The sequence below is a fragment of the Pyrgilauda ruficollis genome, unplaced genomic scaffold, assembly GCF_017590135.1.
Source record: "Pyrgilauda ruficollis isolate IOZ18807 unplaced genomic scaffold, ASM1759013v1 scaffold18, whole genome shotgun sequence".
Taxonomy (NCBI): domain Eukaryota; kingdom Metazoa; phylum Chordata; class Aves; order Passeriformes; family Passeridae; genus Pyrgilauda; species Pyrgilauda ruficollis.
In genome coordinates, this window is record NW_024516984.1 from 9,762,425 (window position 1) to 9,787,594 (window position 25,170).

Consider the following 25,170-nt stretch of genomic DNA (forward strand, 5'->3'; position numbering starts at 1 on the left):
TATTAAATGTTTTCCAGTTCTGAAATGAAGCCAGTGAAAAAAGAGTTCATAAGCAGGAAAAAATGTGAAGAATCAGAATTTGCATGTGACTTCCAACTTTCCTCTGGCTTCTACCAGAATTTATGTTACACAGAGTACATTTCTAATTTTGAAACTGAGATAGAAAGCTTTCTAGTCATGGCAACTTCACAGGAAAAAAGGATGAACTTTAATGGCTGTATGGTTGAGTAAACAACCACAGAATTATAAGCTGCTTTTTCAAATTAGCTGTTAGAGAAAGTTTTTTGCCAAACTTTTTAGTGACTTGTAGTATAGTTTTGGTCACTAAACAGTATTTTTCTGTTTGTTACTCGATAAAACACTGGCTTTAGTAAATCTCTTCGATATGTATCAGTTGTATGTTCACTTGTTTCATGTGTTGGTGGGCTGGAGCAGTGGTAGTACAGCACTGCTACCTGATTGTCCACTATATGGTACTTTACCTTTTGTTTTCTACTTTTCACTTGGAAATAGCAGCTTTGAAGGTGTAATCCTCACTTATTCTTTAACTGCATTTGTTAGGCTTATAATAAATCTGACAGTTTAACAGGCCTTGTTTGGAAGATGGCCTGCTCTGATAAGAGATAAAATGCACATTATCTTCTTCTGCATTGACTCTGGGTGATTAACTGAATGCAGTGGTGCTGAGAATCAGTGTTGGAAGGCTTGCTCTGCATGCCATCTTCCTTCGTGACATTTGAGGAGTTGAGGAGATGTAAGAATTCACACAAGTGATTTGTGCTAGATATTTTCCTGTCTCCCACTTCATGGTGCCTCTGCTTTTCTTTCCCATTTGAAAGATGGATGTTTACTATTGCTTTATAATTAGGTTAAGCCTCTCTGTGTACTCCAACTTTAGCAGTTGCTGGTGGAGGATGTAAAGGAGGATGTGCCGTCACGACAAGAGCAGAGACTATTGTTTTATTACTGATAACAACAAAACAAAACAAACAAACAAAAAAAAAGAAAAAAGACAAGAAAAAAGAAGTTATGCATATTTCAGGCTCTGTTATTTCAGTCTCCCACATCTAGTAGAAACTGGTTAGGTGTCAATGAATGTAGTTACTAACATGTACTCTCCTAAAGTTTTTAAATTTAATTTTTCAGTATTTGTGATTTACATTTAACAATTGGAATAATTAGCCAGTGGGGTTTTTTTTCCAAGTATTTTGCATGCTTTGACCTCTGGTAATGAAATGGAAAGAGAGGGAAAATGCACTTCTGGTCTTAAATAGGAAAAAAGTATTAAGTTACCTGATATGTCCTGTTGGTACGGGTCATCAGTAGGAGAGTAAAATTAGTTCTTTGGATATTTTTAATAATAATATTCTGATTCTCTAATTATCTCCTTCCTTGTAGGAAAATGTGAGTGTATTTATATTTCCATGGCTCTATTGCTCATTTATGCCCAGTGGAATTAAAGCTTGAGTAGCATCTTAGTCAGCATTAGAAGTTCAGCTCTTATTGTTCTGGTTTTGGTGTTTTGTTGGTGTAGGACACATGGAAAAAAACATAATGTGAAGTAGAAGAATCTGGTACCACCACTGAAGGCAAAATACCAATTCCACAGTGGGATATTATGTTTGTATTTTGGAGTGCAGTACAGCTCTCAAACAACTTACACAATGAAAAAGGGAGTGCCTGGTCTTGCATGGCAATTCATTATGCAAGACATGCATTCAAATTTAACTTCGTAAGACAATTTCTTTTGAAATAAAACTGACATATCATGATGCTATCTTTTTCATTATCAAGCATGTTTTTATCTCTCTCTCCTCAAAGCAGTGAATACTGCTGGTTTTGTTTTTACTCATTCCTAATTTCATTAATAATTTTTCTATACCTTGCTAAATAACCCTTACCAGCATTTTCTTGATTTTTGTATTTTTATATGATAGAGCTGATACTACATTTCCACTACTTCTAAAGCATTGAATTGATTGAATGGTTTAATTTCTTTATCTTCTTTCTGAAAATTCCTGTAGAGATGTATATAAAGATCAGTGGAGCAGGATAAATGCTGCTTTCTAATCTAATGTAGTTCCCTTAAGGGGAAGTTTACTGGAGTAAAACCTTGAGTCTCTGACTTGTCATTCTACTCATAGTGTCTTTAGTTTTGAATTATCTTGTTTCCTGGAAAAATTTAGACTTCAAATGTGGAACTTCGGTTTTCTCAGCTGAGAAGTTCTATGAGTAGTTCAGGAACCGAGGAATATCTAAAAGCGCATTAAAAATTCTTAAGTTTTCCTGTTAAAATATTGAATGATATAATGTTATGAATGTTTGTGTAGTATAAAACTGTTGGTAATAATTAATAACCAAGACATTTTGATACCGATAAACTAATATGTGTTGAGGAAGTTAAGGCAGAAACCAAAAAAGTATAATATGCAATTCAGCTGCTTCAACCCACAGATGTTTATTTCTGTGTCTAAAATTCATCTATCAATTCAATAAAAATTTTTGACATTTTCTGCTTCTTGCCTGGAAAATTCCCAGGACCCTGCTTCTTGGTGCTGTATGTGCCCAGAAGGACTTTCTTCAGAAAAATGTGGTTTTAGTTTTTTGCTTGTGCCACATTAAGTTTGTCGAGGTACGCAAACTTTTCAAGTTCTTCATCTAGTGGTATGCGTTGGTCATGATTTTGAATTAGCTCATGGAAAAATCTGTGAAACAGCTGCTTTCTCTTCAAAAGACATGAGGAAACTGAAAGAGTGCTTGCCTCTTTGACTCGTTAGAGTCATTGCTGAGAAATGGGAGATGGAGCTTTGCTACCCTCCTCAGCCTGAGGGAGTTAAATAAACCTCAATCCCTGTGTCTCCAGACTGTGCTTGAACTACTTACTACTGAGTTTAGTGGTACACACCACACCCCTAAAGACTGTGCACTGCAAGAGTTAATCAGCCTTGCCCTCTTCACTTCATAAACACCCAGCTTTGGCAGGCAGGTGGCCTGGCACCCAGGAGGCTGCCCTGCATGCTGGGAAATACAGGCATGGGAGCTCTTCCTGAAAAGGAAACTCTATCTCCATCGCCCAGGTTCTGGCTGTTTTACTTGGTAAGAAGAGTCTATCCACACCTTCTAAAAGTTGATTCTTCCTCATTTCTGCAAACTAGGGAATAGATTTTAGTTTCTGAATTCCAGAAGAATCCCTGACCTCTTAGCTATCCCAGTCGGACCCTAAATACCTAGGGAGACAAGGGTTTGGGGCATATCCTTTCGATTTTAGTACTGGGTGCTAGATATGGATGAGTGACTTTGATTTTAGCCTTTGAGATTTTTTTAGATTGCTTCAATATCATCTGTCTAGGCTCTCCACTTTCCAAGACACCTATCTCTGGATTTTAAATTCTGCTCTGGAGCACAGTCACCTACTAGGCAAGAAAATGGCCTATAAAAATCTTCGAGGTATAGGACAGGATTTTTAATTAAGACATAAAGGAGAACAGAAAGCAAACATGGTAGTAGGTGGTAGATTTCCAGAAATAAATTATGACGAGTGAGAAAGACATGGGTAATTCATTCTAAGAATAAACTGATAATGCTGCTGAGAAAAAAGATGTAATAGCCTGTAAGTGCAAACAAAATAAAGACATACATTATTTGTTTAGTACTATTTGCTTTGTTTAAAAAGGAGAGAAGAGGGTGCTAGTTTTGTAATTGTGATACCGCTTTTGTTCCCCTTAATACTGAAGAATAAAGTTTAAAGTCTGTGGTGGGAGAGGAGTTTTAATATGTCCTCCAAAGGCTGATAGTGGACCTAGTGGGATTCGTACAGAATAGCATTAGTGTGAATGCAACAAGAATTGATTTATTCATTGGTGGAGCTACTGGTGAAACTTTGGTTCCCACAAAAATAAAACTTCCCTTTGAAGTAGGTCTGACAGAGTAGTCAGGAAAGATGTCAGTAACAGTTTCTGTGTTTTCTTGAGGAGGAGGGGGTTTTGGAGGATGGTGTCCACCATAAATGCTTACCTTCTTACTGCTTAGGAGGGAAGGGGAGTGAGAAGATGACAGTTGAGGGTTTGAGAGTATTCGTGAATTGTTATGTTTGCTTTTCTCAAGAAAAATAGCTGATTTACATTTCTCGGGTATTATTTGGGAAGCCTAAGAAATGAAGGGATTCCCCAGCCTAACTGTTCTTCTGAACTTTAGAAGAACAGCTCACCATCTGAGTCTGGATCAGAGATGAGATCTTGGGAATGTACAGCTTTCATCATGCTGATGATTTTTTCTCACCTTGGTCAGTGAAAAATTTAGTCATAGAAACAGAGCTGCAAGGACAGTTCCAGCTCTTCACTGACAAAGCTTCTGTTTAAATATTGTCAGCTTCCTTAATAGTACCTTGCTCCTTCCGTGGAGCTCTTATTTGTGATACTTGTGAAATTGCAGAGTTTCAAGGAAGTGCTTAGCTCCTCATCTATGAATGTATATCCTACTCCAGTGCTTGGATAAATTCAGACGTGGGGCTAGAAGTCAGTGAGGACAGACAGCTGTAGGAGAACAGCTGGTGTCAGGGTCAGGGTGTCAGCAGCAGCGTGTCAGACCCCACTGGAGACTGCAGTCAATGTCTCGTGCTCCGCAGGGCAGCTGGCGTTGGTGTGGCTCTGCCGGTGCCCTGGTGAGGCCACTGGGGCTTCTGCAGCCAGGACAGAATGGTGGAGCTTGTGATGGTGCAGCTTCCCTTGGAGAGTTGTGTCTGCTCTGCCATGGAACCTTCTTGCTCTGCTTACAGTGGGATCTTCTCAAAATAATAGGAGCGTGTATGTGGATATGCGTGTGGAGAAAAAGATAATCCAGGTATCTTTCAAATGCAGTCTGGTACCATTCATGTCAAAGACCAGATGGAAGCTGTATGTTATAGGCATGATACAGTCTTTCTCATGAACAGTATCTAGAAGAAGGGAGATGCTCCACTCCGTGCTCAAACTGATTAAAAAAATACTGAGATCAGCTCAGTTGGTCAGAGCATGGAGTTTGTAACAGCAAGGTTGTGGGTTTGGTCCCAGTTTGGGCCATTCACTTAAGAGTTGGACTCAGTGATCCTTGTGGGTCCCTTCCAACTAAGAATATTCAGTGAAAAAAATACTTTCCGTAAAAAGAATGTTTTTTTTTTTTAACTTTCTATTTAGGGAAATGTTAGGTGGTGGTCAGTACTGAATCTGAGATGGCTCCAATTCATTGTTTGCTTGCTCAGGTTTCAGTGATTAGCCTTTCTCAGCATCAACTGCTCAGACCTTAAGTCTTTGGGCTGTTTCTGCTGATACCTGCAATATCTTCACTCGGCTCATTGGGAAAACCAAGATTTCTAATGTGGACACATGATTACCAGCGCATAGGCTGGCAGCTAGATTTTAGAAAATGTCAGAAATAAAAAGGGAAGGGGACTGTGTCTTTAATCCCCAGTTTATTAGGGGGTTATTCCCTTATTAATGCTGACCACGTCAGCAGAGGGAAAGGAGCTGGTGGGACAGAAATGAAGGGCTTGAAGGAGATGGTAAACTCCCTTGTTTTGATACCTGATTTCCACTTCATGCCAAAATGAAGTGGTCATACAATTACAGGCTCCAGCTCTTATTTTAGTATGGTATGAATCACCTCTTGGATACACTCACCTCCTTCATGCACCTCATGCTTATTTTTCTGCTAATCCCAAACACTGCAGGAGCTCTCTGAAATGTCTAGCAACACCTCTCTGCCATCATCCTCACAAAACTGGCAGCAACTGGGCAGATGCTGAGCTGGGACTGCCTCATCTTCCATGAATTTTTGATCATTTGCATCATCTCCCTATGTCCTTTGGTGACTTCTGCTTCCAGAATATTGGTACTTGTTGAGAAATATGTAATCTGAGGCAGGCAAATTTCATGTGCTTCTGCAGGGCCTAGGGAAACCAACAGTTGGGAGCAGGGCAGGATTTCCACAGGCTGTTTATTGCACAAATTATAAGCTTTTGTTGTTTTTCTACATTAACTTGACCAGTTATTCTCCTTATGAGGTAGATTATATGTACAAAATATTTATCAGTTCCTCAGCAATTTCTAGTGCTGACAGATGTTCTGTTTCTACAGTTCTGTACGTGTACCTTTGCAGGCATTATCTTTTCATTTTAACTAAAGCTGCATGTACTACCTTTTCACGTAGCTGGGACACATGTTTTATTTCATGTATTTCAGTTCTGTTGTGTTTTACTTGTTGTATGGCACTATGGCTTTTCCTTTGTCTTTCACCATTCAACCTTGCAAATTTACCATGAAAATTCAGCAGCTCAGGCACAAAATATACTTATCAGTTCTTACGTAACTAGTAACAATCAGAGATAATAATGCTTTACTTGCCTACCACAAATTTTCTTCTCAAGGAGTTTTTGTAGCATTTTGTTGGGTCCTAAACACAGTGCTTTTATTAGTGCCGTTCAAACAAGCTGTATTTCAAATGATAGATTTGCCAAATAAAATCTTAGTTGAGCATGGAAACTTTTAAATATGAACTCAGAACTCAAGACTTTTCCACCATAACCCTTTCTTGCACTTTCTTCCTTTTAGTTGCTGATATGTGTTCAAGATGAGTGGGATGGGAGAAAATACCTCTGACCCATCCAGAGCAGAGTCAAGAAAGCGCAAGGATCCCGATCAGGTTGGACCCAGGTTAGTCCATTGACTTCAGGAAATATTGAGAGAATGAGTTAAAAAAAATGTTACATGTGCTTCTGTTTTTCAGTTAGAAGATGACAAACAACATTCTTGCAAAGAGAAGTCAGTGCCAAACTATTTTATTGCAGTAATTCTGTGTTGTTGAGGGTTTGGGGTGGGGATGAGAACTATTCTCTTTTATTGTTGTTTGTTTGTTTATTTTTGAATCCAGCTTTGTGCCAAAATGCAGAATTTTGGTGACAGTTCAGGAGAGATGTAAAAATGGTTTTTGGCATTCACTGCAAGAAGTCTTCAGTCACTCATTTTGTCAATCTGAGATTTTTTTACCACCTCTGTTGTATGTTATAATCTAGGTCCGTTATAATCTAGGTCTTGAAAAATATTTTCCAGCTTTACAGCTACCAACACAAATGCATTTTAAAGCATAACCACTCATTCATCTTTTCTTAAGACTGCCATAAATTCACAAGGAGGCAGGGAGTATGGATGGCTCAGTGTAACTATTTAAGCTGTATTATTTTCTCATACAGAATCACTATATAATAGTCTTTGGATTCTCAGTGCTGTGTGGGAGGGATACTTGTAAATATTCAAATCCTGACCTCCCTCTCCTCCCCCCCAAATAATCTTGTGTTTTCAATTTCTAATCCCAATCCTCTTTTGAAACAAAAACATGACTGCTGGAAAAAAAAAAGTAACATCTTTTCTAATGCTCCTTTCCTTGGTCCAGAGGAAACCTTTCTGTGCAAGAAACTTGTAAGTTATATTTTGGTAGTGAGAAAAAGGTGTTTTTGTTCAACTACTGTCAAGCCTTTTAAAATCATCTCTGAGCTGGCTAGAAGGCAAGTAAACTGACATTAAAGACAGAATTTTTATAAACTCCTCTTTCAGCCCTAAAAGAAGCACTGAGAAACGCAATCGTGAGCAAGAGAATAAATACATTGAAGAACTTGCAGAGCTGATTTTTGCAAATTTTAATGATATTGACAACTTTAACTTTAAACCTGACAAATGTGCAATCTTGAAAGAAACTGTGAAGCAAATTCGTCAGATAAAAGAACAAGGTAAGAAGACTAATTAATTGACTTAGAATATTTCGTCTTGATTGTCATTTTATTTTTGGCTAACCTGATAGTCTCTTCAGCTTTTCTTTAGCAAGTTCCCATGTTTTTTATTAATCAGTACTGAAAAATGCTGTTAAGTCATGGGAATAGAGTGTGTTAAGTATCATATTCAGTATTTTTAAAATAAGCTTCACTGAAAATTGTTTAGAGAGAGAAAAAATTGATCAGTCTGATGTGTGTATCTAATGGAATTGAAACCACTTGTGCTTTCACAAAAGTTAAGCTAGCAGATGGCTTTGGGAAAAAAACCACATACTCTTACATGGATGAGTAAGAACCCGTGCAAAAGAGAAATGTCCAGGAGAGTAGGGTATGCAAGTGTTCTGCATATTCGTTTTGCTTTCTTTTGTTGGTATGAATAGATATTGTGGACTAAATTATCTGCGTCCTTTAAATGATGACATCATATCCTCAACTACAATAGATTTGAAACTATTCTAATCTCTAGATAGGGTCCTGTTATAAATGTAAACCACAGAACGTGACCGTTTTCTTCCTGTTCTTTGTCTAGAAGATTAGTTTTGTATTTCTTTTCTTTTGATATATTTCCTATTCAAAGAGAAAACCCAAATCTTTTAGAAACTTTAAATTTTTTGGAAGTGGGTTTTGTGGCACGGGTCTGTCTAGGCAGGCACACTGCAGGTGTTTGGGGCATGTTCAGATTCTTACAGTGGGTGCCTATAATTTTTCTTTTGATGTAGAAGATTTATATCTCTTTGTAAACTGTGTTTAGAGTGATTCCTTTGATTTTCAAACAATTTAAACATGTTACACTTTTTCACTTTTCTGTGGGAAAATAATTTTTCCTTTTCCATACTGTGTATGCAAAATTATAAAAGTGGAGACTGCATGTTTCATAATTTACATATGTATTTATCTAAATATGTAAGTAGATCTACAGTTATATGTACTTATATGCTTAGTTTTAGACATCAGTCTATTCAAAGCTGTATGGAAAGTGGAAGGAGTCAGATTGTGTCAGTTGCCTCCGAAGTTCTAACTGATTAATCTTAGGGAGTGTTCTATTTCTCAGCTTTTTCTCCTCTTTTTGCTGTTAGGTTGCTATGATTTTTTAAGTGGCTATTCTAGTGATGCTGCCATGCCCCATATTTGAAGTGTACTTATTAACCTGACACAGTGTCCATCATTGTTTTGCACCTTGCTGACTTCTGAGATCTTCTTTTTCCCTTATTTTCTTCATCCTTTTCTCAGATTGATTTTTAAGTTTGGGTTTAGTTTTTTGGTTTTTTTTGTTTTTGTTTTTGTTTTTTTTTGCTGTCACCAAGCAACACATACTCCTTATCTTTACCTGAGAAAAGGTAAAGGACAAAAAAAATGTGTTTTCCTGGGAAGTGGGTGCACAAAGGAAAATCTGCTAGTCCACTTTGGTAATTTGGTTGGCAGTTCTAGAAAATCTAGTCTGAAAATCTGGCTCTAACTCATGGTAACTTTGTCAAAGCCAGGGTTTTGTTGTTTAGGACCAAAAATCACAACAGTAGTTTTCATGTTGTTATGAAACATTCACACTCACCAGACCAGGTTAGATGTAAACTGTTGAAGTCATCAAGGGCCAGAATTGTGCCAAAGCTGAATGTGCAGTTAGTTTTTTACGGTCATAAAATCTTACTGCAAAAACAACTGAATATACAGTCCTAAAGACAGACTAAACTGCTGGGAGCACTGTTTATTTCAACAAGTAGAAGTAGTTAGCAGGCCTTGAGCAATAAAGACACTAAATTGCTCTTTTTGATGTTGATTTGTTACACAAGGTTCTTCAGCTGAAGACAATTAGATGTTCTGGTAACTGGGTATCCACATAAAACTCACAGCTGGTACAGACTGACTTTAAGTCTCTAAGGGGCGCTGCAAAACACTGAGAACTTCAAGGTGGTCATTAGTAGCATCTCAGAAGAAAGATCAGAATATTTGAAATTATTCCTTTGAGCAAATTTAAAAATTCCTTTTAATAGCAAATTTAAAAGGCTTTTCCTTTTAAGAAGAATTCAAATGACAGCATACTCTGAAATGCAAAATTATTTTGGAACAGGCACTTCATTAACAAAAATATCTCACATATATTAAGTGTCCAAATTGCCCAAACAGTACAGTCTACCTGTACTTCTGTTGAGTGCCACAAAAAACCTGACATAAACAATGCAAACAGGTTGAAGACCTAGCGAGGCTGTTAGCTGTTACTATTGTTGTCTCATGTTTTATAGGTAGTTTATCACCTCACATTGGGAATCCTGCACTTAGAGATATGCTCATCATTTAAATGTGGTAACTTTTACGTTGTTCCAAATCTTTCTGATTGGTCTTCCACTGTAAAGATCTGTTAGAACACCTTGACAACAGTCAAAAACTTGCATTATCTATTTCTAAAACAAAAGTCATTAAAATAATGCTGTACTTGCATAAAGTGCCACGAAACTCAGGTTAAAAATAATATTTCATTACAATTATTTTGTTGATTTTTAGTGTTATGCAGAATACTTGTAGGACAAAACTAAATGAAAGTCCTGAAACTCTTCAGTGATTCTATACTGACAAATGGACAAATTAAGATGGCTTATTGGTCATACAGTGGGTCTGCTCTGCATTTCTTCCAAAGCAGATTAGATTAAATTAGTTGTATTTTTTGGAAGTTTTAGTGAAGAAGTTGTTTCTTTGAAATAAATACTAAAAATTCTAATTGCACATGAAGGTCTAATGACTTACAAAAGTACAGGTCAGTTATAAATACCTTGAAAAGCCACTGAAAGCAACAAGTTTTATAGCTTCTACTGAGCTTTGTCAAGGAAACTGTATTCTAGGTTCTAGGAATGAGAACAAGGAAGGATGAAATGCAGATTGATATTTGTTTCCCATGTCAAGCTAGCTGGGCTGGTAGCTGAAAAAAGTAGATCTTTTGCTTTAATAATACTATATAATTTAGTATAATGTTATCCTGATCTATTTTATATGCAAATATATACTTAGAATATTTTATCTCTTATCTTTATATCATTTCTCACAGTATATACTTCAAAGATTGCTAAGTTGTGGTATGTTAGAGATTCTGTTTATTGCAATTTGAAGGCAAGTTATAAATGCATGTGTAAAGCTAAATTAATTTTTAAAATTCAAGATATTTGGAAGATGTAACCATTGCATGAAGTTGTAATCTGGGTTTTGAAATGGTTTTAGTGCTTGGGAAAAATAACTTGACAAGTTATTTTACAAAAGCTTAAATTTCTACCGAGGATTTTTATCATATTATCTTACAATGATTGGATGGAGATTTTTTTTTTCATCCAGAGGAGATGAAAAATTGTGATTATAGCGTGAAGATGAAACAGAAGTTGTAGTCATGTAAATCTTAAGTGGATATCTCTATTGGGGATTTGAGACTCATGTTTCAAATACTTTGGAAAACACTCATTCAGTTTTTTATTTATAACATAAAAGTAATTTGGAACAGTTGTGTTACATGGTCGTTGAAGTGTAAGCTCCCCTGTTGTTTGCAGTCCATGTTAAGTTTCTTGGACAGGGTAATGGTCATGTATGTTACAGATGTGTTCATAATGTGTACAGGCCAGTAAGTCCTGATTTGCACATGCTTAAATTTAAAAAGCTTGTGTTAGACAAGTGTAAAGACCATTGGGAATAAACATTCCTTTATATGCCAGATGTCCAAGGAACTATAGAGCCATTTGATGGTACTTAAGAAATATGCTTAGTAAAATAGTATCTGATTGATTTTAAGATCATATCTTATTTTAAGAAGCAACTTCAGCACTTAAGATACTAATTTCTGTCATATAAGTACTGCTTAAAATGTTTTCTCATATCTGAAGACAGCAGAATTCTGATAGTAAATAAAAGTAATCTGAATTTTCTTCTTCTGTAGTTGACAATCAGTTGAACTGTTTCACATCAATTTAATTTGATTTTATTCCAACAGTAGTCCTTTTCCTTCACTCTTGTCACCAGCCTGACTCCCCTCATTATGGTAGTGGGGCTTTTGTCATCATTTTTTTGATTGCTTTGTCTCTGTGTTGCTGGGTTTTATTTCAGGGTTTTGTGGGTTTTTTTTTGTTTTGTTTTGGGGTTTTTTTTTGTTTGTTTGCTTTCTTCTTCTTTTGGGTATAAAGCAAGTTATAAAAATTGCCCTTAGTTTGCAGCTCCTTTTATCTGTCATGCTGGCCCCAGTCTCAGCAGGTAAATTACTCATCTTTTAAAGTAGACACTCTGTCAAATTCCACTGTTTGAACAACTCCTGCTTCCGACTTTTTAACTTCCTTTTCTTCATTTTCTAGTTGTGCTTTTTTCTTCACTATATAGTTGTGCTCCTGTCTGAATATCAGCAATGCAGTAGGTACAGAGGATACTGAAGATCACCTTAAGCTTCTTCAGCAGTTTCTGCAGTAAATCTCCTCTGACCTCTTTGGTTGGAGTGCTGAGGAATGTGTCCTGACAAAAGTGCAAGACATGGGATTGTTGGTTTTTTTTCCAAGTCCTCTGAGTTCCTTTTATTTTATAAACTCCAGGTCTCTATCTCTTATTTCTTCCCTTCTATTCTCCAAGCCTTTCTGTCTTCTGTAGCAGTTTTTTAAGATGGCATCCACCTGTCTATTTAGATTCATATACAGTGGGATGTAGTCTACTGTGGTAAAGTATCCTCAAATATGACTTTATGTCACTTCCATTTTCCTGCAGAGTCCAGTTTTCATGTGTCACTAGTTTCTGAAGAGGTTTTATGTTCTGTAGATCAGCTTTTCAGTGGTTCAGGGAAGGGATATTGGGTGGCAATTACCAGTCTAGCTGTTAATGTACACTCCTGAGACGTGAAACAGACCTTGTTTTCAGAATAGCCTTAAAAGACAGACCTTGGACAGAATGAATCACCACATGAGAGCAAAATAGTGTTGGGAGAGGAAGAAGTGCTTGATGAAGAGAGACATGCATGGAAACCTGTATGAACTTTAAAAGAAGGCTTGTTAATCATACTTACCTTCTTTTTCTGGTTTCACATTTGATAGCAAAACCAGTTTTTGCTTCCCTGTAGCAGTACTATGCAATCACAGGGGCACTCCAGCAGATAGTATATTGTTGCCTCCAGCACCAGTATGCAAGTAAAATCTCTTGCTAAAAGAAAGCAGCGTGGTCTTAATGCTGTAATGAGGTGTTGCTTTGGCTGCTGCTACTTTGAATTTATCAGATCTGAATTTAGATTCATATTTCACAAGGTATTTAAGTAACTCCCTAACTTTAAGCAGATGAGTAATCCCTGTTAAGTCAGTGGAACTACTTAAAGGTTCAAAGGTATGTGCATAAATATCCTGTAAAATGAGGATATTAAGGCAAAAGAGCATATGCAGACTTGTGTTTTGTTTGTTGGGTTTTGTTTTGCAGTTTTACTAGGTCAATTTTACTGTAATTATATTTTTATATTAATAATATTTTAGATGAATTATTCAAATGTTATGGCAATTTTTGAATCATCTTCTTTTTGAAGGAATTCTACATGGCTGTCACTGTGTGTATATACTGTATTTTCAGTCTGATAGGATTTTAAGACTGAATTAAGAGACACAGTAATTTGTGCTTGAAGTCAAAGAATTTATGCAGAGCATTTACAAAAAAATTCCAAAAACCAAAACAACAACTATTACTGAATTTGCTTTGTTGACTCCCCTGCCTACAGCTGAGAGTGATACATTGAAAGTGTCTTTGATCTTCCTGTGTACATTGTAAGGCTTTCTGGCTAAATATGCAGTTTATGTTGACTTTACTACTTGCATGACTCCAGAGAACTACTGATTCACCAAAGAATTTAAAGTGGTTTTAGGTAATGCAGACCATCAGTTTCTTTTCTGCATCTGGTGAAAAGTAGTCATTGGCTAGCAGACCCATCAAGTGGGAAGCTTCCTGGTGTTTGCTGATTTTACTGGAGTTGTGTATCATGCAGAACACTTAGCTTAGACCTTATCTACACATAAGTTAAGGCTTTTTAATAATATTAATCTTCTCCAGTGGAGGCAGTGTTATAATGTAATTAGTATTACTTACTGAATGAGTAGCTGAAGACACTTTATGACATATAACTGTGTCCACACTGAGCTCAAACAATTAAGAGAGGAGGGGGATTGTTCAGCATGGAGTGGAGAAGGCTCTGGGGAGGCCTTATTGCAACCTCTCAATATATAAGAAAGAAAACTTACAAGAGAGACAGAGAGAGACTTCTTAATGAGAGCTGTAGTGCCAGAACAAGAGGCAGTGGTTTTGAGTGGTTTGAAAGAGGACAGAACTTGATTGCCCTCCTCCTGATCATGAGTTTCCATTTCCTCCCTCACAGTGACAGTAGCATTTCTGCAGTTGTGTGGTGAGCCTGAGCAGTGTTTTTGAGGTGGCCTGTTGTAGAGGTTCTGTCTCCCCCTGGGTCCTTGGTGGGGTCCCACTCCCACACAGGTCCCAGCGTACCAGCCATGACTGAGCTAAGGGCCAGTGCCCACAGCTGTCCTGGTGTTGTTGGGCGCTGCAGGGTGTCACGTGCTGGCTGTCACCTAACAAGACATTCCTCTTGACCATGGGCTTCAGCTCAGTCAGTGATGGATGACTTCCATGCCAGAGATAATTTGCTTGAAGTTTTAGACTGAAAATCTAAGCTTTGACTTCAAGTTATGGGTAAAAGTTAAAGAGAAACTGCATGTTACTCTTAGCTGTTCGGGTGCTGGGCTTTTCAGGTAGCAATAGTTGTTACTGACGAATGCTACAGGGAAACTGTCTTGTTTGTTTTGCATCCTATTTATATTTGCTTTTCTTTGGTCTTTGTTTTCTTTCATCAATTGTAAATGTCCAGGAGAAAAAAAATAGTTCAAACTAGCAAAGTGTGGCTGTTTACTTTGTATCATATAGCTGCAAAGATGATTGCAGTGTAAGAGGTTGTGATCTATAACACCAATGCTGGTGACTGCTATAAAGGACTGTGCTGCTTCTCCTATATTTAACCTTCTTTGGGGGATATTGTTAAGTGTTCCCTCTTTGTTCTTTACAGGAGTATCTTCATTTAAGTTTTGGTTTAGTTCCTTTAATATGTAATGATCTTATTATTGTCTATGTACTACTGGGATTGTAGTAAAAATGTCTTGCATAAGAGAGATGGGGACATCTCTTCTTGAAATTTTGGGTTTTGGAGGCTGCCTCCAAAAGTAAGTGTATTGTTCTCAGACTGCATTTAAATTGTCACTGAGCACTAAACTTCAAAACTTCACAGTTTTTTATTCAGGGTGGGTTTTTTTTGCAGTTTAACATGTAATCTCTTGTGAACTGTAAATACCATAAATTCATTCAGCATTTTTATTTGAGGGGAAAATAAAATGCAGAAATATAGAGTGACATCTACCCCTGCACAATATGGACTAAGCTTTTGAGTCTAGTGTTTCTTACCAGCTGTTCTTTCTTTAGTGATCAGAAACAAAGGCTGAGTTTAGGTGCTAAAAAATAAATGCTGAGTTTAGGTTTTACAGAACAGTTGTAGCCTTCTGATTTGAGTCCTAATGATAGTCCCTGGATGGTTTGTAATATAAAAGGTGCTGACTGTAGAACACCAAATCTTGCTGTGCGCTTTAGATTATGAGTCCAGTGTCTTAATCTCAGCAGCACATAAAGCAAGTAAATGAAGGAGACTTCATGTTACCTTGGCTCTCTGTCTGCAGCTTAATTTATGGAATAGCAGATTAATTCACTATGAATAGTGATGATACTTCAGTTAAAAAAAAAATCATCTATTTTAAGGAATCTAGCTTTTGTTACAAAGCTTTTATCTTTTCTTTTTAAAGACTGCAGCTTGAAAAGCAATAATATAATATTTACTCACAATAGGGTGCAATGCCTTTCATACCATGTTTGATTCCTGAAAACCTGTGGATTCATAGTACATTGAAGAAGCATTGATCAAAGGCTTCTCTGTGATCAAACTAGAACCAAGATAATTGCGTCTTGTTCTAAGTCATGCATTTTGTTATTGCTGCAAAACATTCTGTGTATGGACAGTTAGTTGGAAATAGGGGACCTTGAATGTGAAATCACCAAAGATATGAAAAGCAATGTCAGCTATTACTACTTCAGCTTTCAGTTTCTTTTATGAAGACCCTCAGTGGGACAACTGGGGGAAAATCACAGACTGAAGATTGAAGGGTGACATGGCAAGTGATCAGTTGCTTGCTCTGTCACAAACACTGTTGAGCTCATAGTGAATGCCCTCAGACAAAGGACTGGAGAGTCAATACATGCATAATTTGTGTTTCCTTTCATTATTATGGGGTGTTGGCACATCTCTATGTATGTTACAAGACAAAGGGTACTCTTAATATATTCCCTGCACACTTAAACACACACATACTCTCCTTCCCTTCTTTAATTTGCACAAGATCAGAGGAGGGAGGGAAAAGGGAAGACAGAAAAGCACATAAATCTAAGTTCTGCTAAAGTTTGTAACTCCATAAACCATAAATCCATTAAGTAGATACTCCATAGCTGGAGGTGCTTCAGATATGCCCGTGTTATCTGAATAAGTATCCACATGCTTCTGTGGACAAAGCAGCCGTGTCGTACATCCCTTCACTGAGGCCCAGGTCGTCTCAGAGCAGAAATGCATGTCCCTGCACCTTGCTTTGCTCACTGGCATGAACCAGAATGGAGCTCCACAGTGTGCCTGCCACAGAGCACCCCCAGCACACAAAGGCAGGATACAGCCTAACAGCTGGAATTTGTGACTGACTCATACAGAAAGGGCAGATTGTTAATGGGAAGTTAACTGAAATCGGGAGCAACTTAACGGAGGAATTGGTGGGTTCTGTCAGCCCTCTCAAAGAAGTCTTCAAAACATTCCCAAAGAATGTTCTTCAGAATATTCTGTGGAAGTTCTTGTCATGATCCAGGAGCTGGTGAAATATTTTGGGATGTGTTATGGAGAGCTGGCTAGGCAGTTAGAATGGTCTCTTGTCATCTGAAGACATGTGATCCTGAAGAGCACTAGCCTTATACTAGTACTTTTTCTCCTGAGGCACAGTTTCCTAGAAAGACTTGGAACAACCTGCAATTCCCATGATTCTTCTGAGGGAGATGTCTTCCAGAAACAAATTAGTTGTGGGCCTATATTCAACACTGAAGAGGAAGTGTGTTTAAATATAGCATTTAATCTACTTGGAAATTAAAAAAAAAAAAAAAAAAGAGGAAAAGATATCAAGGTCCTAATTTCTAAATATAGATTGGAAAACTCAGAGGGCCCATCATTTAGATTTTTCTTGGTTTATTTTGATGTTTCGTGGAAAAAATATCAAGGTATTTTGTGCCAATAACATAAAATTCTTCCTGTCTTGGTTCTTTTGTATAAAACCTTTCACTGCCTTGGGTTGAAGGAAAGATATCAATGTTTGGGGTTTTTTTTTTCTCTCTTTAGTTTTTTCTTCATATCACCATTGACTCCTCTGAATGCAATGCTCCCTGTCCCTGACTGATTGTCAAAAATGGAGTTTTGTATTGAATGGATTTTCTTTGTATTTTCCAATTTCCCCCCATTTTTGGAAGGGTTTTATTTTTAAGCCTGCACTGTTTTCTTTTCAGTAATTGTCTTATGGGGTTTTTTTCCCACACCTTCCCCAGTCCTGCTATCTCTTGCCTTTGGTGTGGCTTTAGCCATAATTTTACGACCAGCAGCACCACACCTGTGACAGTTTTATTCCATTCACTGTCATCCCTCTAATAATGTTTTCACTCTTAGTTGCTGCAGTAAGAAATCATCAGATAGTTTAGGGAATGTGACAAAAGTTACTAATGAATCACTGACTGTTACACTGATGAAAATCAAGGATTATTGTGATTACTGTTGAGCTTCAAAGTTGAGCCACCATCTGTCTATCTGCAAGAGGTGCTGATTTTAAGTGAACATTGTAGTACAGATTGTCAAGCCATTGTAGTTAATGTTCAAAATATAATTATGTGTTTGCAGTTGGCAATCTGAAATGTAAATATGCCCAGTAAGCTTTTTTTCCCATTACTTTTTTATATTACTTTTTATAACAGGCAGAGAAGCCAGTCTGTAAAACCTTTATTAAATATAACTGAGGGAGGATATTGGCTTTCTCAGGGTCATTGTGAATTATGGTGCAAGAACACTCTTCCTTTCCCTCAGCTATGTGATGGTCATGGACACTGCCACTTGTCCTTTCTTTGAAGCTCAGACAAGGAGCATATTATCCTTTATCCTTTATCTCAACAGCTTAAATGCTTTCCAGAGGAAGGGGTATGGTTTCTTCTATTGTTTTTTTGTGGGGATTTTTGTTGGGTTAGTTGGTTGGTTTATGTAATAAGGACTTTGGCCCCAGTATTCTTAAGTGTTTAGGCTGAGGTGAACACATAATACTGTGGAAATAACAGCTGTTACATAAAATGTCTCACCTGTTGGTGTTCTGAGGGGTAAAATGTACAATGAGGAGCAGGCACCCACATTTCTTTTTGCAGGCAAATAAGTAAATTGGAGACTGGAGGAAAATGTTCTGGTTTATCACTTCTGATGTAATGCTCAGGCTTGGCTGCAGATCTGCATTACCGGCCTTCGCGCCAGGGAGGGACACGGCTGGAGGCAGACCATAATCTTCAGCAGTTCCTGGTTAAAGCTGCATGTGTTCAGCATTTTCAGGGTGGTGACTGCCCAGCAAGGGCCCCTCACTCCCAGCCTGTGCCATGTCAGGAGTTTTGGGCTGGGAAGAGCAGCAAGACTACAGAGCTGGCTGGGCAGCACCTGCCGGCACAACATGGAGCATCCTCCACTGAGCTCCTAGTTGCCCATGGGGAACTGTGGAGGAACTGTTAAAACAGCTCCAGGTTTCTTCTTAGAAGAGAACTGATACAGCTCACTGAGAAAAGAGAGAAAACAATACCATTAGTGTTTAATCATTTTCCTGTTTATGGATTATACTGACATATTTCAGACTGGATGCTGATCCCTGCTTCATGAATCTGAGTTAGAGAAACAGAAACGGGAGTGCCTAATTAATTAAGTTTTAAGTATGGTTCAGTCTATTGAAGGGAGTCCATTTGTACCTATCAGTGCTATTAGCAGACATTTTAAAATGTCTGCTAATTAATATGTGACAGAATAAATTAATACAATTGAGGTTAAAAGTGACTTTGTCTGGATGTAAATCATAGCAACAAGATAAGGCAAGATTTTCTAGGGTAATGAAAAAAGATCTCTTCATTTTAGAGAATATTTTAAGCAATGCAGGTTAATAATCTTACCTTTCTTCTCACAGCCACCCTGTATTCATAATGTGCCTGAAGTAATGTAGCCACTGTTGAAATATAAAAAATGTATCTTAAAAAACAGTTTTGTGAAGGGCTTCAATTTAAAAATCCCTTGAAATATGCAGAAATAAACAGTTTCTTCTAAGAAGGTTTTGGTTTTCCATCTGCTTTCCTTGCAGTAATAGGAAAGTTTCTGTTTCTAAATTGCTTTGAAATTTTGGCTGAGGCCTGTGATGGTGGGTTAGACAAGTAAGGAGAGGGGCCCAAGCTTCTATTTCTGAACACTGGGCTGTTATAGAAGAAAACTTTACTTGTCCTTAATGATTTAGAGCTTTTTTGCAAAAGATTTATCTACCATAATCTGGACTATTAGAAACAGTAGGAGCCCTGTAATCCATGTTAGCATGGACACATTAAATTAAAGCTGTTTCTGTTCTTCCTTAGCTGTCTTCAATTATCTGTGCTCCATTTTGGCCTACGTTTTATTATGGAAACTTCTTTCATAGGGAGCCCGCGATCCATCATATTTTTTTTTTGTGGACCACATTAGGTCTCTTGAAAACTTATGCAGTTGTCAATGGCAATTTATAAAAGCAAAAAGATCTTTGCCTGTTGTTGAGGATGATCTGGTGTGTCACAAAGATTTATTATCAGCATCCTAAAATAAGACAGATATTTTGTAATCATGGCGATGTGGCATTCGAAGAAAGGGAGTCATCTGTTTCCTTTTAACAGCTGGTTGAGTACAGAAGAGTTAGGCTTCAAGAAATAGAGACTTGCTAGATTAATACTTCTCTCTAGTGTGTTATTTTGGCCTAAGTTTTGGAAACCCAGAAGTTTAATTAGCTTGGCAACTGCATCTGCAGATTCTAGTCTAAAGAGTGTTAACCCTTATATCTTTATTTTCAAAATCTGGCCAGTGTTTTAACATGTCAGAGGACCAATTGGAGGGCTGTTAACATTTGTAAAAGCAATATATTCTTTCTGAGACCATGGTGGAGCCCTGTTTTGAACAAAATTATCAGATTCTGCCATGTTTCTTGTCTTTGAAAACATTAGCTCAGCCAAAATGTTAAAGAACTTTGGACTCCCACCATTTAGACATTCATATTAATACTGTTTTGAGAGATGAATTATCAAAATAAGATGAGGTTACTCATTTGGTAAATATCTAACACAAAATTGCAAATGCCAAGAAATACAGTGAATTTTTCTGTCCTAATTCAGCACATACCAAAGAAAATAATTACTTTGTTAAACGAAGTGATGCCAAATATTTGTATCTAATATTTCGGCGCAGAGGTCAGTTAGCTTGGCTCTTTCTTTTGAAATGCAGCCATATTAGTGTAACAGATTTTAAGTCAGTGCTGATGGCTGTGCAGCATTTGTTATCATGCACAGTTGAGTAGTTTACGTGAGTGTTTTGAAATCATGTAAATAGCAACAGATGCAAAACCGTTTCCTGGATGTGTTTGTGTATACAGCTACAGATACATATATTTGAATCTGCTTATCTGATTCTAGCACAGAATAATAAGTAACTGATTAAATTGAGGGTATTTTGGGGTAAGGCACTGACAGCCAATGTGCTTAATCTAACATGTGTACTCCTTTATTGTTTGAGTACTGTATTTTAGGCATTTAATAAATACTGTAGATTACACTGTAATCAATCAGATATTTGTGATTATACTGGTTACTACACATTCTTAGGCAATGTAAATGCACAAACAGAACCCCAAATTCCTGTACTTAAAAATGCATTTTAAAACCAGTGAAAATTAGAAATTCTCAGCATCATCCTGGATTTTGGCCTTTTGTTAAGGACATTTCCTGGGCAGGGCACCTTTGATGATTATTTTATTTAGATATTTCCCTAATCAGTCAGTATACACTAGAAAGATAGTGTTGGTGATCTTTTTGGGGAAAAGATAATATCTTTAAAACATGGGAATACATGTACCTTTATTTTTTCTGATTGCAAATTAAGCACAACCTTTCATTTAATATAAAAGCATATGTTGAACATACTCATATATTTTAGTAAGAAGACCAGTCTAAAACTTTTGTAAGAGTAAAAACTATACCCAGTTGTATTCCTTTCCACCTTTTTGAAAACTTTGTGGAAAAGGTTAATGTTGCAGCCTGTCCAGGGATTCAATAGGTGATAGTCATGATGGAAGCTTAATTCCATGTTCTGGAGATGAAAAATAACTTTCCACTCAAAAAGTGGTAGTTTGACACATCACCACAAGTTTAAATGAGCCGTGGGGTGAGAAATAGTTTCTGGATTCAGTGTTCCTTTCAGTCTTAGTTTAGATTTCACTTAAAGGGTAATATAGCAATTGTACTGTATTTTTACTGATAAATAAAAACACTAAAAATAATATCACCAAAGAATTTCTTTTAATTGCGGCATTGTTTCATATTTTTGTTGTGTGCTGGGGATGGATCAGGCCATTGAGGATTTGGGGTCCCGGATAGGACACTTTAGTCTTCACTTGAGCAGCAGCAGCGAGAGGGTTGTAACTCTGGGTTTACTTCAGTCCCCAGTCCTTAACTTAGCAGAGACTAGGGACCTCCTGGGGTAATACCAGGTAAGAATAATCTCTTATCCACTGCATTAAGTAGATAAATCTGTGGATAGTAGATGCGAAGTTCCGTAAATAATGCATATTTACATATAAATAATGTGGCACTTTTAGCTGTCACTGTTATATCCAAGAGTTAGCAATCTTCATGTATGTTATTTAAGTGTATTTATGGATGGGATTCTGCCTTGGTGCTCTGAGTGGTGCCATGTGGTAGGAATGCAGCACTGCAATACCCCAAATCATGGGGCTTGGAGACAACTGGATCCTGGGTACTTCCACTGCTGCCACTGTCTTCTTCCTCACTTGCAAGAAGTCAACCACTGAGTTTTGTAATAATGAGAAGGAAAAGAGGTTGTAGATGTTGATGAAAGCAAAGACAGCAAAATGAGAGGGAGGAAGAAACCAAGGAAAAGGTAGTAAAATGCTTATTAAAGTATTTAGCAAAAAATACATACAAAGATAATAGACTTCTTTCTCTCCAGCAGTTAAATATTATCCTTGGTAAGTTGAATTTCATTATTTTTGTCTTTGTTCCAGTTTAACTGAGCTGGGGGCAATTATTTCTCAGGCAGTACTTCTTACAAAAGGTGTATTGAGTGACAAAAATGCTGACTTGTACAAGAAAAGAATGATGGCAAAATGTCAAAATTATTAAGAGACAAAACTAGTATTAATTTTAGGTGTTAGTACTTCCATTTGTTGCTATTCCTAAATCCATCATGGGTTTTCAGTGCTTGTTTTCTTTTCAGTGTCCATGAAAATTTTATATGCTGGCTACTGTTACTGAATTTTCTAAGAGCAGGACTTCACTCAAAGCTTGTAAAGCTGCACGAATGTTTACCTATATTTGATGGTTTTGTGAGAATATGAAGCTTTCCATAGAGTTAGTGCCTTAGTGATGCTTCTTTACCCTGGGAAGGTGGGGCAGGTATGTGTGGGACAGGAGAGCAGCTGCACCACTTAGAGCAGCTTGCACTGGAAAAAGAAACCGCAGTGTTGTAAGTGCTGCTACTCCTGAGCAAGTCATTTCACTTACAGCTTTCCAAGGGCTTTTAGCTCAAGCCCTGGGGTCATTTACCATTTAAGTGTGCTTCCACCAGCAGTAGTAAATATGAAGCTAAACCATGTGGATGTGATGAGCAGAACAGAACGCGGGCAGATGAGTTGGGCAAGCGAGCATGCGGTGGGAGTGCAGCCCTCTCCAAGCAGAGGGGAGCCGGGCTGACAAGAGGGCTGTGTCAGGGAGGTGGGCAAAGCTGTGCTCACAGTGAATAAACGTGCTGAGAAAAAGTGCAGCTGTGCTTTTTTAATATGCACTGCAGGAGATTTCAGCAGCCTGATGATATATCATGCATTAATGTTGAAAAGATAAACACATTTGGAGAGCACAGGAAGGCCTTGTGTTTTTATGTTAGCAGAATGCTTCCTAATGAATAAGAACGTGCTGCTGGCTTCACAGAGCCATATGGCAGCTTTTCTAATTTTAGTTCGGTGCAGATGCATAATTCTCCCTTGTTTTACCTCCTAAAACCTTCCTGAGATGTTGCATAGTTTTTCCTGTAAGACTTGATCTATAGTTTCTGGGGGAAAATATGTATTCAAGAGTCTAAGAGCTTCTTTGCCCTGGACAGATGTGTGCTGTGTGATGAAAGAGCAACCTCACTATATAATCACTTCCCTAAAATAGTAGCTAACTTTATTCACAAGGATGGGATAAGCTGGTGTTAAAATTGATTGCTGAAATAGTTGCTGTTTCTTAGGCACTGTTGTTTTGAAAAATTGCTTGCTTTCAGGGAATAAAAACAACTTGTGTTGAGGCAATGGGAACTGGGTAAGGACGTGCATGGGGATATCAAGTTTCAAGTGAGCCATGGATTGTAGTGCTTTGAATTACACAGCTACAAGGCAGGGCTGCTTTCCCTGTGGTTAACCAAGCATCAAAATAACTTGCACGTTCTTCACTGCTTTACTTCATCATGTGTAGTGATCCAAAACTACTCACATTACCAAATACAATTTTTTGGGTTTTTTTCTCTTCTGTGTTTTATTCAAGTTGGTGCATTTGAAGGCAATTTCTGTACAGCCCTATTCGTGTTATAAACCTCCTGTCCATTACCAGAGTCAATACAATTACTTAACAATAGTCACACACAGATGATATTGCATCTAATATTTGAAATGTTATTTAATCTAATACTCAAAACTGTAAGGTCAGCTAAAATATAGCCTTTGCTAAGTATACTTTCTATTATATGTTAGCATTAGTTTTTAGTACTGTATCTACTTACCTTTGGACAGTTAGATACTTCTGCATTTTTTTGATTGTTTGGATGTTATTTTTGCACAGCAATTCAGAAGGATCATGCAGGGCAAACTTAGATATATTAATTAGGCAAGACAAGACTAGTTGGCTAATACGTACCAAAAATGGAAAAGATAAGTTGTTTTCAAGATAGTTCCAGTGTAAAATTAAATTGCATGTTTAAACTTTGCATAGCATTTACATTCAAGTGATGTTACTATTATAAGGATCTTGATTTCTATGATTTTCTTTGAAGAGTGCGGAGTTGAGCTTTCTAGTGTCACTTTTTACAAATCTCTTTGTTTATATTTTTTTACCTATTGTACAGAAAAGGTATGTAATTTGAGATAAGTATGGCATTTCAATAGCAAATCCAGAAAATTACAAAGAGCAGGAATTACATATAGGGCATCTGGGAAACCTGTTTTAAACAGTATTGGATAATAAACTTGAATTTACCTGTTACAGGGTTTTCTTTTTTTGTTTGACCTTTTTCTTTAGTGGTTTTTAGAGCATGGGTTCTTCTCTGCCCAGCATTTCACCGGGATCTCTTTTTTACTCTTCTTGTTCTGTGAAGAACCTTAAAAGTTGCTCCAGTGAAAAATCAGCTAAATCTGTGTTGATGCAAATTTTCTCTTTCAAATTATGCTTCATCTTTTTGAAATGCTGCAGAGGCTAAGTTTTGCTCTTTTAATTTAAAAATGCATCTTGGTTTTGCAGAGAGCACGAAGAAGGAAATACTTCTGTAGCAGGTTTCCTTAAGGAAGTTGGAGCAGAGCTTGAATACAGACAAAGAGAGCTTTTTGAGTGGTTCAGCGGGTCCTGCTGGCCCACCTGTAGGAAAGCAGGATTTGAAGCACACCCAAGAGAAGGTGATGCCTGTCAGTAACACTTCAGAGTCTGTTGTCAGAAATGTAGAGAGAACTGAAGAGAGAACTGACATAGCTTGAGTTGGGAGGATGGAAAACCAAGAGGGCTTGCTAAGTTAAAATGTAGCAGGAGACTTCCAACTATTGCTTTTGGCTTCTATTTCTTCGACTTATGAATTTCTGTTAAACTAATGTGATTTTACAAAGGTTTGCTTTCAGAATCTGGAATGAGCTTTAAATAAATCTTGAGGCTTCCCACTCATAAATTCATCAGAAAATATTTTTGAGGGCTTTTTTTTC

At 37.3% G+C, this 25,170-nt stretch overlaps 1 protein-coding gene across 5 annotated transcripts in view; it reads left to right on the forward strand.

The window, feature by feature from the left end:
• Positions 1-25,170, forward strand: part of NCOA2 (nuclear receptor coactivator 2) — a 186,960-nt gene that overhangs the window by 106,070 nt on the left and 55,720 nt on the right. For all 5 annotated transcript variants that reach the window (XM_041464373.1, XM_041464374.1, XM_041464377.1 and 2 more), the window contains 2 exons: positions 6,585-6,686; positions 7,584-7,756. In XM_041464373.1, coding sequence (XP_041320307.1) covers positions 6,604-6,686; positions 7,584-7,756 — 256 coding nt within the window. In that variant the 5' untranslated portion in view covers positions 6,585-6,603. The remainder of the gene's footprint in view (positions 1-6,584; positions 6,687-7,583; positions 7,757-25,170) is intronic.